Source organism: Astyanax mexicanus, chromosome 3 (genome assembly GCF_023375975.1).
Source record: "Astyanax mexicanus isolate ESR-SI-001 chromosome 3, AstMex3_surface, whole genome shotgun sequence".
Classification (NCBI taxonomy): Eukaryota; Metazoa; Chordata; class Actinopteri; order Characiformes; family Acestrorhamphidae; genus Astyanax; species Astyanax mexicanus.
This window is the reverse complement of record NC_064410.1, coordinates 61636025-61651957: the sequence shown is the minus strand read 5'-3', so window position 1 is coordinate 61651957 and position 15933 is coordinate 61636025. Positions and strand designations below refer to the sequence as shown.

The 15933-nt window shown below is 38.9% G+C and overlaps 1 protein-coding gene across 1 annotated transcript in view; it reads left to right on the top strand.

The window, feature by feature from the left end:
- Positions 1 to 15933, top strand: part of kcnh8 (potassium voltage-gated channel, subfamily H (eag-related), member 8) — a 167551-nt gene that overhangs the window by 99273 nt on the left and 52345 nt on the right. The window contains exons 9-11 of the mRNA XM_049476012.1: positions 1811 to 2010; positions 6564 to 6813; positions 11123 to 11337. Coding sequence (XP_049331969.1) covers positions 1811 to 2010; positions 6564 to 6813; positions 11123 to 11337 — 665 coding nt within the window. The remainder of the gene's footprint in view (positions 1 to 1810; positions 2011 to 6563; positions 6814 to 11122; positions 11338 to 15933) is intronic.

Below are 15933 nucleotides of genomic sequence, written 5' to 3'. Positions count from 1 at the left end.
AGTCTTCTCCCTGATGGCAGCAGGCTGAAGAAGCTGTGTAGTGGGTGGGAGGGATCTCCTGCCAGACGGATGGCTTTCCGTGTGAGGCGGGAGCTGTACAAGTCCTGAAGGGAGGGGAGAGAGGTGCCAACGATACACACAATACACACAAGAACTTCATGATGCAAAATTGTCTGGCTTTCAAATAAAAAAATGTGCAATTAAAATATATATTATTTATTAGTACAGTGATACAGAATACTGAATGTACCTTTTGGCTGGTTAAATGGTACAAATTTGTACTTCAGAGGGAACAAATCTGACCCTGTAAATACCAATATTATACCTTTGAGGGTACAATTATGAACAGTGTACCTTTGAGTACAAAAAAAGTACTCCTTTCCTACCTCTGTTTTTAGAGTGTATGGACGTCTAAAATCACACCTTGTGTTCTCAGTTTAATTACTCAGGAATCCCTTCACACATCAACATAATCCATATATGGTTAAAAAGGGCAGAGCTTATTTTAGTGATCTATAGCACACCTGTCAATTGCGCACAAATATCGCACAGTTGGTTTTAGGGTGCATCTGTGTGTGGGGTATCTTGAGGGTGCAAAAAATACTCCTTCCATGACTCAATACACACAAAAGGCATGAAATAATCCTCTTAATTAATCATGGGTGTGGTTAATCTTGGGCGTAACGTGAATTAAACCAATCAGTGTGTCAGTTGTCATTCCCTTTAAGAGGCAGGTGAGCTCTGACTTTGGCGTGTTCGTATCTTAACAGTGTGGTGCCTTTGCGCGTCTCAGCAGAGACAGATACTGACCTGTGTCCTCCAGCACTCCTGTTTAGTGTTTTATCTTCACTCTGAACTCCAGCTCGTCCTTGTCAATTATGTCAGCTGTTTGTGAAGGACAAACACTTTTTGTCTACTAACTAATTGTAAATGAATATGGGTTTCTTGGTAGTTGTAATAGTCTTTAATAGTAATCTAGAATGTAGTAAATAGTACAAATAAAGCACAAATAGTAATAGTTATGTGCGGCCAGACTTCTGACTGTAATTTCTTAGGTGTTTTAGGTAAATCTAACTGTGTTTCTCTGTTTTCTTTGTGTTTTCTCTGTATTTCCTTTTGTTTTCTCTTTGCCTTCACTGTGTCTCTCTGTCTTTTTCTATTTTCTTTGTATTTCCTTTGTGTTTTTCTGTGTCTCTCTGTTTTTCTCTGTGTTGTCACTGTCTCTCTTTGTTTCTTTTTGTTTTCTGTTTCGCTGTTTTTTCTGTTTTCTCATATGTTCTCTGCATTTTTCTCTGTTTTTTTGTTTCTATGTGTTTTCTCTGTTTTCTGTTTCTCTTCTGTTTCTGTTTGTCTCTGTCTGTTCTCTCTGTCTCTCTTTGTTTCTTTGTGTTTTCTCTGTGTTTTCTGTTTCTTTGTATGTTCTATGCTTTTTTCGCTGATTATCTGTGTTTCTCTGTGTTTTCTCTGTGTTTTCTGTGTTTGTGTTTTCTGTGTATGCCTCTGTTTCTTTGGGTTTCTTTGCATTTTCACTGTGATTTCTCTGTTCTCTCTGTGTATTCTCTATGTTTTTCTGTTTCTCTGTGTTTTCTCTGTATTTTCTTTGTGTTTTCTCTGTATTTTCTTTGTGTTTTCTCTGTGTTTTCTTTGTGTTTTCTCTGTGTTTTCTTTGTGTTTTCTCTATGTTTCTCTGTTTCTCTATGATTTCTCTATGTTTCGCTGTTTCTCTGTGTTCTCTCTGTTTCTCTGGGTTTTCTCTGGGTTTTCTCTGTGTTTCCCTCTGTTACTCTGTGTTGTCTCTGTGTTTTCTCAGCGCTCATGCACGCGCTGGTGTTCGGTAACGTGACGGCCATCATTCAGCGCATGTACTCACGCTGGTCCTCGTATCACACGCGCACTAAAGACCTGAAGGACTTCATACGAGTGCACCACCTGCCCCAGACCCTGAAGCAGCGCATGCTGGAGTACTTCCAGACCACCTGGTCCGTCAACAACGGCATCGACTCCAACGAGGTAAAAAACACCCCCCTCCACCTCCACCGGCTCGACACCGCCGACCCGGAAATTAACCCTTACAGATCACCAGGACTAGACTAGTGGGTGGAACTGAGATTAGAGATTAACAGACTTTGGAAAAATATTTCAACAACTAACTTTATAAGGCTTAATTAATGACCTGTAACATCTGCTTATAACTATTAATACAGACAACAGAATCAGAGAGAGAGAGAGAGAGAGAGGGAGAGAGAGAGAGAGAGAGAGAGAGAGAGAAAAAGAGATAGAGAGAGACAGAGTAATAAAGAGAGGCAGAGTAATAGACAGAGAAAGAGTAAAAGAGAAAGAGAGAGGGAGAGAGAGTAATAGAGAGAGTGAGTAAAAGAGAAAGAAATAGAGTAATAAAGAGAGAGAAAGAGACAGAGAGAGAGTAGTAGAGAGAGTAATAAAGAAAGGGGGGTAATAAGAGAGAGAGAGGAAGGGAGAGAGAGTAATAGAGAGAGTGAGTAAAAGAGAAAGAAATAGAGTGCAAGAGTAATAAAGAGAGAGAAAGAGACACAGAGAGACAGAGAGAGAGAGAGTAGTAAAGAGAGAGAGAGTGAGAGTAATAAAGAGAGACAGTAATCAAGAGAGAGAGAGAAATATACAGAGAGAGTAAGAAAGAGAGAGAGAGACACAAAAAGAGAGAGTAATAATCAGAGTGAGAGAAATAGAGAGAGAGAGCAAGAGTAATAAAGAGAAATAGAGAGTAATACAGAGAGATAGTGAAAGAGTAATCAATAGAGAGAGAGAGAGAGAGAAAAAAGAAAGAAAATAAGAGAAAAGGCAAAGAGAGAGAAATAGAGTAATAAAGGGAGAGTGATATGTACCATTAAAAGTTTGGACACAGCTTCTTATTCAGTGTTTTAATGCTTTATTTCTTCATTTAATATATTTTCTCCACTATAGATTAATATTAAATACATGAAAACTATTAAGGGACACTTTAATATGTAATTATGTAGTAAACAAAAAAAAGTGTTATTCCTCCTCATTAATCCCCTGATCTAAACCTGATGAACTGAGATGCTGATTTGAGGTGATTTAATTGGGATGAGCTGGAGCTTCACAGCATGAAGGAAAAGCAGCAGCTATTGTTCAGCACCTCCAGGAACTCCTTCCTTCAAGACGCTGAGAAAACTATTCCAGGTGATTCTCCCTCATGAAGACACTGAGATTAAAATCTCACCAAGAGTCTTCAGATCTGAACTCAAAGAGAAATGTGATAGTTTGTGTTCCTGTAGAGCTTTAATATAGTCTTTAATATTAAATTTACAATGTAAATGCTTAATGCTGAATTAGAGGAGGTGTGTCCAAATGTGACTATTACTGTATATATATATATAGAGAGAGAAAGAGAGAGGGGGATAGATAGATAGAGAGGGAGAGGTAGAGAGACTGTGCAGTCTGTCCTTGAGCCGGGACTCTTCTCCAGTAGTGAGAGGACGGGAGGACAGTAGAAATGGAGAGGGAATATAAACAGCAGCTAAATCACAGAGTTATGAATAATAGATGGTGGAGCTGATAGAGGGAAGAGAGAAGGAGGGAGGGAGGGAGGGATGCTGCGAGAGGACGAGACGAGGCAGTGACAGATGTCACTCACTCAATCTGAGTGAGGGATGGAGGGATGAGTGTAAGGATGTAGGGGGTGGATGAAGGATGAGGCAGTGCTGGTGTCTTTGGATGCTCCTGCTGTTTGATCTCTGGTGTAAAAGTGAACTCCCAGCTCTATGACGTAAAACATACATTAAAGAAACACTTTGGCGAAAAGGTGAAAAGGTAACTGTAACTGACTCCAGTGTAAAATATGTGAGAAATGACTGGGAAATATTAAAAAAATGTATTAGGAGAAATCACTAAGGTTGTTGCACACCATGGGCCCTATCTTAGATGTGTTTATTGCTATCTTACACCCAGTCTATTTTCACGCCTTTCACCTGCGTCGTTAAAATAGCAACAGTGCTTCTTAACCCTTGTGTGGTTTTCATTTTTCATCAAATGATACTATAAAAATATTTTTTCTAACTCAAACTCATTGGCATTGGCTCATTTTTTGTGAAAAACATATATCAAAACACATTTTCGATAAACACACACTGTACCCCCCCCCCCCCCCTACACATTTATATTACATACAGTATGTTTGGCCAAGGGCTAATAAACATTGCTTCATTTGTAAATTTGAAACTAAACAAATTTTCTACTCATATCTTGAGTTTAATTCATTTTCTTTTACATTTTATTAAAAAACTAATAAAAAAAGAGTAGCACTTTTTGAAAGAAATGTAACATAAGAAAGGTAAAGGGCAAATATTAACCATGTAAGCTGTTTATATTGCTTGCAATTTAGGTGAAGCAAGCATGTGTAAAGCATTTTAATGTAGAATTGCTTAATTTTGCTGAATTAAATACAAGTAACAAAGTAAACGAGTAACAAAAATATGAACACCACACAAGGGTTAATATATCTATGCAGATGGGCGTGGTGGTCTGAAAATGAGGTGTGTTCAGATACATTTCTAGAGTATTGCTATCTTGGCAACTGAAAGCAAAGGTGCAAAATTAATTGGAATTAACCTAGACAGATGTCTAAAGTCAGATGTTCATGTGCAATTTACGTTACGCAAGAGAATTACTTTTCCCGTCGTTACGATAGCAAAGACACACTGATACGCCCTAAATCAAGCTTGCCTACAGATCACTTAAATAGGGCACCATAATCACGACACCACACCGTCCACACCATCGTTAATGCACCATTTATTTTTCTAATATTGTATCAGACAAGAGTAGCTCCTCCCTTTGCATTTTGCATTGCATTGTGGGATAATAGTGTCTATCTGTCAGTCCTGACGCTGTCAGTCTGCATGCTCTAGATTCTGAACTACTCAAAGACTCCAATTCCCAGCATGCACTCACACCAGACCTGCTGATCACTTGACACTCTGGTGTTCCTGCTTCGCCAGTTACTGGTTGCTTCCACCTGTCCTGTCTTGTATAAATACCCCTCAGTTCATTCTGTTCCCTGCTGAGTTTTGAATCTAGTTTTCTAGCTCTTCTACAGCACATTTCCTTTGTTTTTTCTTTTTGTTAACGACTCGTTTTTCGTTTTTTGCCTTGCCCTCTCTATTATTTATTTCCGTTGCCGACCATTTTTGTATTTTTGTCTACTCTTTTGCCTTAGCTCTCTCTTTGATGGATTTATTGTGTTTGATCCTGTTTTTGCCTGACTATGCTCTGGTATGTTGTTTGCCATATATATTTGCTGCCATTATGTAACTGACCTTGCCTGTCCCCAACTACTCTTGTAAGTGTAGCCCATTTGTTAATAAATGTGTGTCTGACCAGCTTGACACTATCAAAACCACACTTTAAAATCGTCTGGTTCTGAGTATGTATAGTGAATTTAGGAGCAAACACTAGTTAGTATTAACAATTATTACAAAGATGTTAGGAATGAGGAGATCAGCCACTGGTTGAAGTATCAATGGAATCCCTTATAAATCTCAACATGACATGTGTTTACAGTTAAAGTCCCACCCTTCAACACAAACCAATCAGCCAATCAGCTTTCTGTTTGTGCTGAGAGCAGGGTAGGGTCAGGGGAAAGCATTACTGAGACAAAATCTTTATCAGTTTTTTTAAATTTGTGTATGAAAGAATAATTTGACTTTCAGTTTCCAGCATTTTGGTCTCTCCCTGTTCATAGAGATAGGAGGCTGGTGTGGTATGACTGGAGATACCTGACCGTTGGCCCTCTAAATCTAAAGATCAGTCGACAAAGTGACCGGCCTATAGGGATTAATTTGTAATTAGTACACACACTGTGAGCCCGGATAAGTTGAAATTAATTCAGTTTACCTAAAAACTTTGAGGAAATCGGTTGCCTTAAAAAAAGTTAAGTAATGGGTAATGAAAACTTAAGTTTGTGTAACTTAAAACATCAAGTTATTACAACTAAAGTAGAAGTTGATTTAACTTTTTATTTATTTTTGTTTTACTTTAAGACCAGATAAGTTGAATTTACATAACTTTTTTAAGGAGCAGGTTTGCTCAATTTTTTAAGTAACGGGGAATAAAAACTTGAGTTAGCATAAATTAAAACATCAAATTATTACAACTAAAGGGGGAGTTGATTTATTTGTAAGGTAGCCCAGGGGGGGAATCACTACACACTGATGGTGAGTGTCTGTCAGAAACTGTTGGACATGCCCAGTATGCAAATCGAGTGTGACAGAAGCCAATGGAAAAGAAGCTGTTAATGACAAAACAGACTAAACTCAAAGATCTCAGATTGAATAGTACAGTATATGTGCCCACAAATGTTAAACTCAAAATAGTTGAGTGATGTTTAGAAATATCCAATTTTATGTAAAACAAACTTAAATAATTTGAGTTCAAACACTGTATGGGGTTACAGTGCAGTTGGGACACAGTCTAAGAATAAGGTCTTCAATAAGGGTTGAAGTTAGGGTTTATGCTGGTGGTTCTAGACTCTAATTCTCCATCTCTTCCTGGTTCTTCTGCTTCAGCTCCTGAAGGACTTCCCGGATGAGCTGCGCTCAGACATCGCCACCTACCTGAATAAGGAGATCCTGGAGCTGGCGGTGTTCTCGTCTCTGAGCCGGGGCTGTCTGCGCTCGCTCTCGCTGCACATTAAGACCTCGTTCTGCGCTCCGGGAGAGTACCTCATGCGGCAGGGCGACGCTCTGCAGGCGCTCTTCTTCGTCTGCTCCGGCTCCATGGAGGTGCTGAAGGATGGCATGGTGCTCGCTATTCTCGGTTAGTGAAAAGCTTATTAAACTCTACCAGAACTTTCTTCACTTATGATGTAGTTTTGTAGTAGAAAAATGGTCCCAGGTGGTGCAACAGTCTAAGTGTTGGCCTTTATAGCACCGTCACTGTGAGGTCAGTCTTATTTCAGATCGTATTCTTAGTTAAGAAGACACCAAACCAGCATTTTCTAGTGATTATAATTGGATATGTCCAATACATGCGAAAGGCAGCACAAAAAGACAGGTATATATACAAGGGAAAACAGTTGAAAGCAATCAAAACACAGGTGAGGCTGATCTACCAATCTGGTGCTGATTGTCTGGATAAGATACACATGATTGAGAAGTGCATTCTGGGAATTGGAGTTTGTAAATGTGGAAAAGTCTGTAGAGAAATGGGAAGACGTGACTAAATGACTAAATTCTTGTCGTCCTCTAGACCTATCGTGATAATTACATTCTCTACTTATACTTAGGTAGGTAAGTAGGTAGATAGGGTGGCGCAACTGTCTAAGTGTTGGTCTTTATAGCACAGTCACTGTGAGGTCTGTCTTATTTCGGATCATATTCTTAGTTAAGAAGACACTAAACCAGCATTTTCTAGTGATTATCACCACACAGGTTGAGGTTGCAGTTTAGTCTGTTGCCAATGGCAACTTCTTTTCCATTGGCTTCTGGCAAAATCTATTTGTATATGGTTATATCCCCGTTTTTTGACACTCATCATCAGTGTGTAGCGATTTAAATGCAATACTTCGCAAAAGGCACCACAAATTGATATGGTATATACACAAGGGAAAACAGCTGAAAGCAATCAAAAACAGGTGAGGCTGATCTACCAATCTGGTGCTGATTGTCTGGCTAAGATTGGCTAAGAAATGACTGAGAAGTGCATTCTGGGATTGGAGTTTGTAAAGGTGGAAAAGTCTGTAGAGGAATTGGAAAACACTTAATGACTATAATCTATAAAAATATATATAATATTAAAAGCCCATATACAGTATATTATAATATTCAATATATGCATTATTCACAAGTGGTTAAAAGTATTTTTTAGCATGCTTTACTGCTCCATGGAGGTGCTGAAGGATGCCATGGTGCTGGCTATTCTCGGTTAGTGAGACGCCTGTTAAACAGCACTTTTTCTGCTGTTTTTATCTGATGATTTTTAATATAGTAAGCTAATGCTGCAGGCTGATAATCAGTCAGTGTATAAACTGTTTAAACTGAAGTGTGAGAAGCTAGGCAGGGTGCTATTAGTCAGATTGTGTGTTTTTATTAAAGGTGAGGTGCTAAACTAGTACTGTCTGTACTGGGTTTTTTTTCTATAGTAAAGAGCAGTTTCATGTGAGAGAATAAAGTTAAATAAGTAAATGATGGAACATTGATGGAACACTTCATTGCCCAGTCTGAGCAGATGCTCTAAATAATCTATCATTTTCCTGAGCTTTGATAAGCTACACTGTAAAACGTAACTAAAAATATTAAAATTTCAGGAATTATAATATATTATGTATCACAGATTATTTGAGTAATATTGTATAAATTAAGTAATTGTAATTAGGTAACATTGAATGCAGAAATGAAGTAAAGTTTACTAAAAGAAAGGATTGATTCAGTAAAAATAAATGAAGTAAAGTTTACTAAAAGAAAGGATTGATTCAGTAAAATAAATGAAGTAAAGTTTACTAAAAGAAAGGATTGATTCAGTAAAAATAAATGAAGTAAAGTTTACTAAAAGAAAGGATTGATTCAGTAAAAATAAATGAAGTAAAGTTACTAAAAGAAAGGATTGATTCAGTAAAAATAAATGAAGTAAAGTTTACTAAAAGAAAGGATTGATTCAGTAAAAATAAATGAAGTAAAGTTTACTAAAAGAAAGGATTGATTCAGTAAAATAAATGAAGTAAAGTTTACTAAAAGAAAGGATTGATTCAGTAAAAATAAATGAAGTAAAGTTTACTAAAAGAAAGGATTGATTCAGTAAAAATAAATAAAGTAAAGTTTACTAAAAGAAAGGATTGATTCAGTAAAAATAAATGAAGTAAAGTTTACTAAAAGAAAGGATTGATTCAGTGAAAATAAATAAAGTAAAGTTTACTTAAAGAAAGGATTGATTCAGTAAAAATAAATGAAGTAAAGTTTACTAAAAGAAAGGATTGATTCAGTAAAAATAAATTAAGCAAAGTTTACTAAAAGAAAGGATTGATTCAGTAAAAATAAATGAAGTAAAGTTTACTAAAAGAAAGGATTGATTCAGTAAAAATAAATGAAGTAAAGTTTACTAAAAGAAAGGATTGATTCAGTAAAAATAAATGAAGTAAAGTTTAATAAAAGAAAGGATTGATTCAGCAAAAATAAATGCAGTAAAGTTTACTAAAAGAAAGGATTGACTGAAGTTCAGTTCACTTATTTACTCTGTGTAACATTTAAATCTTGAAACCGAGTTGAAGTTACTTAAATTTATCTGAAATTAAATTTACTTAAAAAAAGCAAATGTAGAAAGTTGTGAAACTTTTTAATGTAAATTTTACTCATCATTTTTTTTCAGTGTACTACATGCCTTTTGTGTGTTTTGAGCCACCCAGGACATACTTTTCCTGTGGTTATGATAGCAAACACACAGTTGTAACACATCTGTGTGACACCTGAGCAGCTGAGGGATCCAGTGTGATTATTAATCTGAGGTAAATCAGACGGGTCAGACGCGCTGCTTTATCAGATCCGACCATGCGTTTAACTGAACACAGAACCCAGCAGCTGATCCGTCCGCTCTGATTGGTCACTCTCTCTGTGAGGCTTCACACATTCCACAGGAATCGGGACAGAACCCGGGATGTGTGAAAAATCTAATCCTCATCCTCCTGTCCGAACCGTGTGTGTGTGTGTGTGTGTGTGTGTGTGTGTGTGTTGTGTGTTTTTGAAATACTATGTTGTTTGACAGGAGAAACACACACCTCGCTACCCCCCCTCCATCCTGCTGACACAGGAAGGTCTCTCTGACATTGAGATAGCATTAAACTTTACTCACACACACACACACACACACAGAGTGATTTTTTCACTGCCTGTGATCACAACATAAAGATAAATGTCATAAAGCACACGCACACACACACACACACTCCACATGCGCAGCAGCATCCTGTCTCAGTTCACTGTGTGATGGATTAATATTGTACTGCTATAGATGTGTTTCTACACTAAATGAAATAAATAGAAGAACGCTTAAAAATAATGAGTTTCTTTGATTTTACTAAATAGAAAACCTCTGGAATATAATCAAGAGGAAGATGGATGATCACAAACCATCAAACCACCAAACTGAACTGCTTGAATTTTTGCACCAGGAGTAAAGCAGCATAAAGTTATCCAAAAGCAGTGTGTAAGACTGGTGGAGGAGAACATGATGCCAAGATGCATGAAAAAAACTGTGATTAAAACCAGGGTTATTCCACCAAATATTGATTTCTGAACTCTGAAAACTTTATGAATATGAACTTGTTTTCTTTGCAGTATTTGAGGTCTGAAAGCTCTGCATCTGGTTTTTTTTTTTTGTTATTTCAGACATTTCTCATTTCCTGCAAACAAACACTCTAAATGACAATATTTATATTTGGAATTTGGGAGAAATGTTGTCTGTAGTTTATAGAATAAAACAACAATGTTCATTTTACTCAAACATAAACCTATAAATAGCAAAATCAGAGAAACTGATTCAGAAACTGAAGTGCTCTGGTAATTTTATCCAGAGCTGTATATACGTACTGTACACACACTGACATGCAAAAAGTCTGCAAAAAGTTATATTTAATTAAAAATATAATAAAATTAAACAAAATAATTAAAAATATTAAGCGTAACACACACTAACAAACATTGTTAATTGACACTAGTTACGACATTGTTAAACATTAATTTACTTTAATGCTTAAGAGTTTTGTAATAATCAATTAAGACATTAGTTAACTAACATTAGCTTATTAACAACCTGTTTAGCAGAAAATCAGCAGCTTAGCATCCGTCTTGTAGTCCTTCTGGGCACCAAGCTGTTTCAATCTATCAAATGCATTGCCATTTTTACTGGGGTTTTACTACATCTCTGCTTATTGAGCTTTTCAGAAAGGCTGCAGCACATTGTGTTTACCAGCTGTTTTGTTCTATACCTGGAAACCCAGGGTGTGGAAATGGGACTGGGGGATGGACAGTGGCTCTGCTGTCAAGAGATGCCAGAGTTTAATATCATTTAATATCATATGTTTAATTAACACTTGTTAACTTGGTGTGTGTGTGTGTGTGTTTACCTGCATTTACAGGTAAAGGAGATCTGATTGGGGCTAACCTGTCTGTGGAAAATCGTGTGATAAAGACGAATTCTGATGTGAAGGCCCTGACATACTGCGATCTGCAGTGCATTAATCTGAGGGGACTCTATGAGGTGCTGGACCTTTACCCCGAGTACTCCCACCGCTTCGTCCAGGACATCACCCACGACCTCACCTACAACCTGAGAGAGGGTCAGGAGCGTCACGTAAGTCCCAAATATAACCTACATTAGTTTACTAGAACTTTCTTCACTTATGATGTAGTTTTTTCTTCTACAGGAGTAGAAAAATAGTCCCAGGTGGTGCAACAGTCTAAGTGCTGGCCTTTATAGCACAGTCACTGTGAGGTCGGTCTTATTTCAGATCGTATTCTTAGTTAAGAAGACATTCAACCAGCATTTTCTAGTGGTTGAAATAGTTTTGTCCCAATACTTTGCAAAAGGCAGCACAAAGAGGCTGGTATATATACAAGGGAAAACAGCTGAAAGCAATCAAAACACAGGTGAGGCTGATCTACTAATCTGGTACTGATTGTCTGGCTAAGATACACATGATTGAGAAGTGCATTCTGGGAATTGGAGTTTGTAAAGGTGGAAAAGTCTGGAATGGGAAGCTGTGACTAAATGACTAAATTCTTGCCGTCCTCTACACTCTAAGAAATATAAGTACAGATTTGTACTTAAAAGAGTACAAAGCTTGTCGCTGGGGCTGTACCTTATATTAAGGTTCAAAAAAGTACCTTTCAGTGAAAGTACTTTTTTGTACCCATGGTTTTTGTGCCAGTATAGATTATAAAGATTATAAACATTGTCATCAACTAAAAATGGCTCAAAAACTTGATGATACAAAATTGTCTGGCTTTCAAATAAAAAATGTGCAATTTAAATATATACTGTTCATTAGTACAGTGATGCAGAATACTGAATGTACCTTTTGGCTGGTTAAATGGTACAAATCTGTACTTATTGCTGTTAGAAATGACTTTGTACTTCAAAGGGAACAAATCTGACCCTGTAAAGACCAATATTGTACCTTTGAGGGTACAATTATAAAGAATGTACCTTCGAGTACAAAAAAGTACTCATATCGTACCTCTGTTTTTTAGAGTGTAGACATATCATGATAATTAAATTATTGACGTATACTTAGGTAGGTATGTAGGTAGATAGGGTGGCGCAACTGTCTAAGTGTTGGTCTTTATAGCACCGTCATTGTGAGGTCATTCTTATTTCAGATTATATTCAGATTCAGCATTTTCTAGTGATTATCACCACACAGGTTGGTGTTGGAGTTTATTCTGTTACCACTGTCAGCTTCTTTTCTATTGGCTCCTGGCATAATCTATTTGCATAATGTTTTTCCCTTATTTTCTGACACTTATTATAAGTGTATAGTGATTTAGGAACAATACTTTGCAAAGGCAGCGCAAAAAGATGTGGTATATATACAATGGAAAACAGCTGAAAGCAGTCAAAACACAGGTGAGGCTGATCTGAGCAGTGCATTCTGGGAATTGGAGTCTGTAATGGTGGAAAAGTCTATAGAGGAATTGGAAGGCGTGACTAAATGACTATAATCTATAAAAAAGTTATAATATTTAAAAGACCATATACTATAATATCCAATATATTCATTATCTGTAGGTGGTTAAAAGTATTTTAGCATGCTTCACTGTGTGTATTAATATACAAGTATTTATACCTCTAGAACTTTTTCACATTTTTTTCATACCTGACAATCACAAACTAAATGTATTTTAGTGGTTTTCAAAATTTGAATAAAATAAAAATCTGAAAAGTGTGATGTGCAAAAGCATGTGCATGTCTTTTGTGCGTTTTGAGCTGTGCAAGGTGTACTTTTCCTGTTGTTACGACAGCAAAGACACTGACACTAAAATAGGTCCCAACGTCTTGTAGTTTAGTAAAATCAAAGCAAATTTCAGTAAAGATTGTTTAGGGTTGAGGTGTTAGTTTGTAGTTTTTTATGAAGAGAAAAAGCAGATATTTTGAATCCGAAAAAAAGTTTAAGTCTCTGTTATAATGCATTCTGAATGCATTATTATGTGTTCATAGAGTCTTAAAAATCGGACATTCATAGAAAGTGTTTCTATGTTTCCTTTGACGTCACAAAAAATGGTAGAGTAATGAACAGATCAAACATGAATAAATGCAGAAAGGTGATAATTGAAGGTATTTTCTAAACAAAATTAGTCTCCAGTCCTCCAGAGTCTCTAGAGTTTAAGTTCCTTCAACCTCTGAAAGGAACGGATACAAAGAAAACAACTGTCAGGGCCAGACAGGAAGGAGACTGGTGCAGATACAATAAAATAACTTTTATTAAAGTTATAGAGTAAACAGGGGTAGTCAACAGAAACAGGGTCAATACCAAAAATGCACAGTGTAGAGAAACCATACCATAAACGGAGGACAGTCCAGAGTTCATACACGGAAAGGCAGTATCACAGGTTAGGCAAAAATCCAAAGTACAATAAACAGTCCAGGTCATACACGGTAATCCAACACAAGGGAGCAGGCAAAAATCAAAGTCGGAAGAAAACAAAAACAGGATCATACACGGAAAATAGCAAGGGCAAGAGAAACGCTTTGTATTGTAGGATTTACCAAACAGATACTCGGCGAGGTGTGAGTGTGAGCATGGTCCTTAAATACACTGAGTAATCAGTACTCGGGACTTCCTGGTGGCGTCATGTGACGTGTCATGTGATCGGGAGTGTGTGTTGTGTCATGGAGTGGTGCGTTCTGGGTATTGTAGTTGTTACTGTGAGAATCGCAGATAGAGCTGGATGTGGGAGACACAGACGTGCTTTCAGCACCAGACATGACAGTACCCTCCCCCTGAGGGCCCGGAGCGGAGGCAGAACGGGGCCGACCCCGGCGACGACCACCCGGCGGACAGGGAGTACCGGCGGGAGGTGCAGGTGTCGGAGCGGAGGTGCCAGACAGACGGGGCTCACCAGAGCGAGAAACCCGACGAGTTGGAGCAGAGGAGGTCGGAGGACGCTTGGGACGTCCACGGGGCCTAGGAGCAGGCTTACCAGGAAAACGAGCATGAAACTCCACGAGCAAGGCAGGGTCCAGCACGTCTTTGGCAGCCACCCAACAACGCTCCTCCGGACCATACCCCTCCCAATCGATAAGGTATTGGAGCACACCCCCACGTCTGCGTGAATCCAGCACCTCCCGGACAGCATACGTGGACGACCCCTCCCCCTCCACAGCCGCGGGTGGAACATCAGCCGGTGCAGCGTCAGCGAGCGGACCCGGGACCATAGGCTTGAGGAGAGATACATGAAAAGAATTATTAATACGATACTGAGGGGGTAACTCCACCTTGTAAGTAACTTCATTAATACGTGACAAAATCTTAAGAGGACCAATAAACTTAGGCAGGAGTTTTCTACAACTACCCTCAAACCTAAAGTCCCGGGTAGAAAGCCACACCCGATCTCCTGGTTGGTAGTCTGGGCTGTCACCACGGTGCTTGTCAGCACGCTCCTTGTACACACGCAGTACCTCAGAGACTTTACGATGCGTGTCTTCCCACACCTGCTCACTGCGCTTCATCCATTCATCCACAGCCGGCACATCAGTGGACACCGCTGTCCAGGGAGCTAGAGGAGGCTGAAAACCCAGAACACACTGAAAGGGGGTGAGGCCAGAGGTAGTATTAACTAGGGAGTTTTGTGCAATTTCAGCCCAAACGAGGTATTGTGACCAATCGGTGGGATGTTTGAAGCAGTATGTGCGGAGGAATTTCCCGAGTTCCTGATTAACCCTCTCACATTGACCATTACATGTAGGGTGGAAACCAGAAGTGAGACTGACATGTACACCGAGATGTTCAAAAAATGCCTTCCACACACGAGAGGTAAATTGAGGACCACGGTCAGACAAAATATCTTCGGGGATACCAAAGTGTCTAAATACATGCATATAAATAGCTTGAGCAGTTTGGAAGGCAGTAGGCAGAGCTGGGAATGGAATAAATTTAACCCCTCTAGAGAAACGATCAACAACAGTGAGAACTGTAGTATAACCCTCAGATACAGGCAGATCAGTGACAAAATCAACAGCAATATGCGACCAAGGTCTCTCAGGTACAGGGAGAGGTAGTAGCTTACCGGCTGGAAGGGTTTTAGGTGTTTTACATTGCGCACAAACAGAGCAGGAGGTAACGAATGAGTGAACATCAGCACGCATAGAATTCCACCAGTAACGGGCAGAGAGTAATTGTAACGTGCGTGTGACACCAGGATGACCAGAGGTTAAAGCGGAATGAGCCCAGGTGATGAGCCTGTCTCGAAACTGGACGGGTACGAACGTTTTACCCTGAGGACAGTCCTCAGAATCGGGCTGATTAGCGTTACTTTGGCGAATCTGATCGTCTAACTCCCATTGAATGGCTGCGATCTGAACAGAGGGAGGAAGAATGCGTTCAGCCTCCTGGGGCTGGGATGCGCTATCCACAGTGCTGTAAACCCTGGACAGCGCATCAGCTTTAGTATTACGGCTTCCCGGACGGAACGAGATCGAAAAGTTAAATCTAGAGAAAAAAAGAGACCAACGTGCTTGTCTCGGATTAAGTCGTTTAGCCGTGCGGAGGTATTCCAAATTCTTGTGATCAGTATACACAGTAAACGGATGAACGGACCCCTCCAGCCAGTGACGCCATTCTTCTAGAGCTAACTTCACAGCAAGAAGTTCCCTATCCCCTATCCCATAGTTACGCTCCGCAGGGGAAAGCTTGCGTGAGAAGAAGGCTACAGGAAACAATTTGGGTGG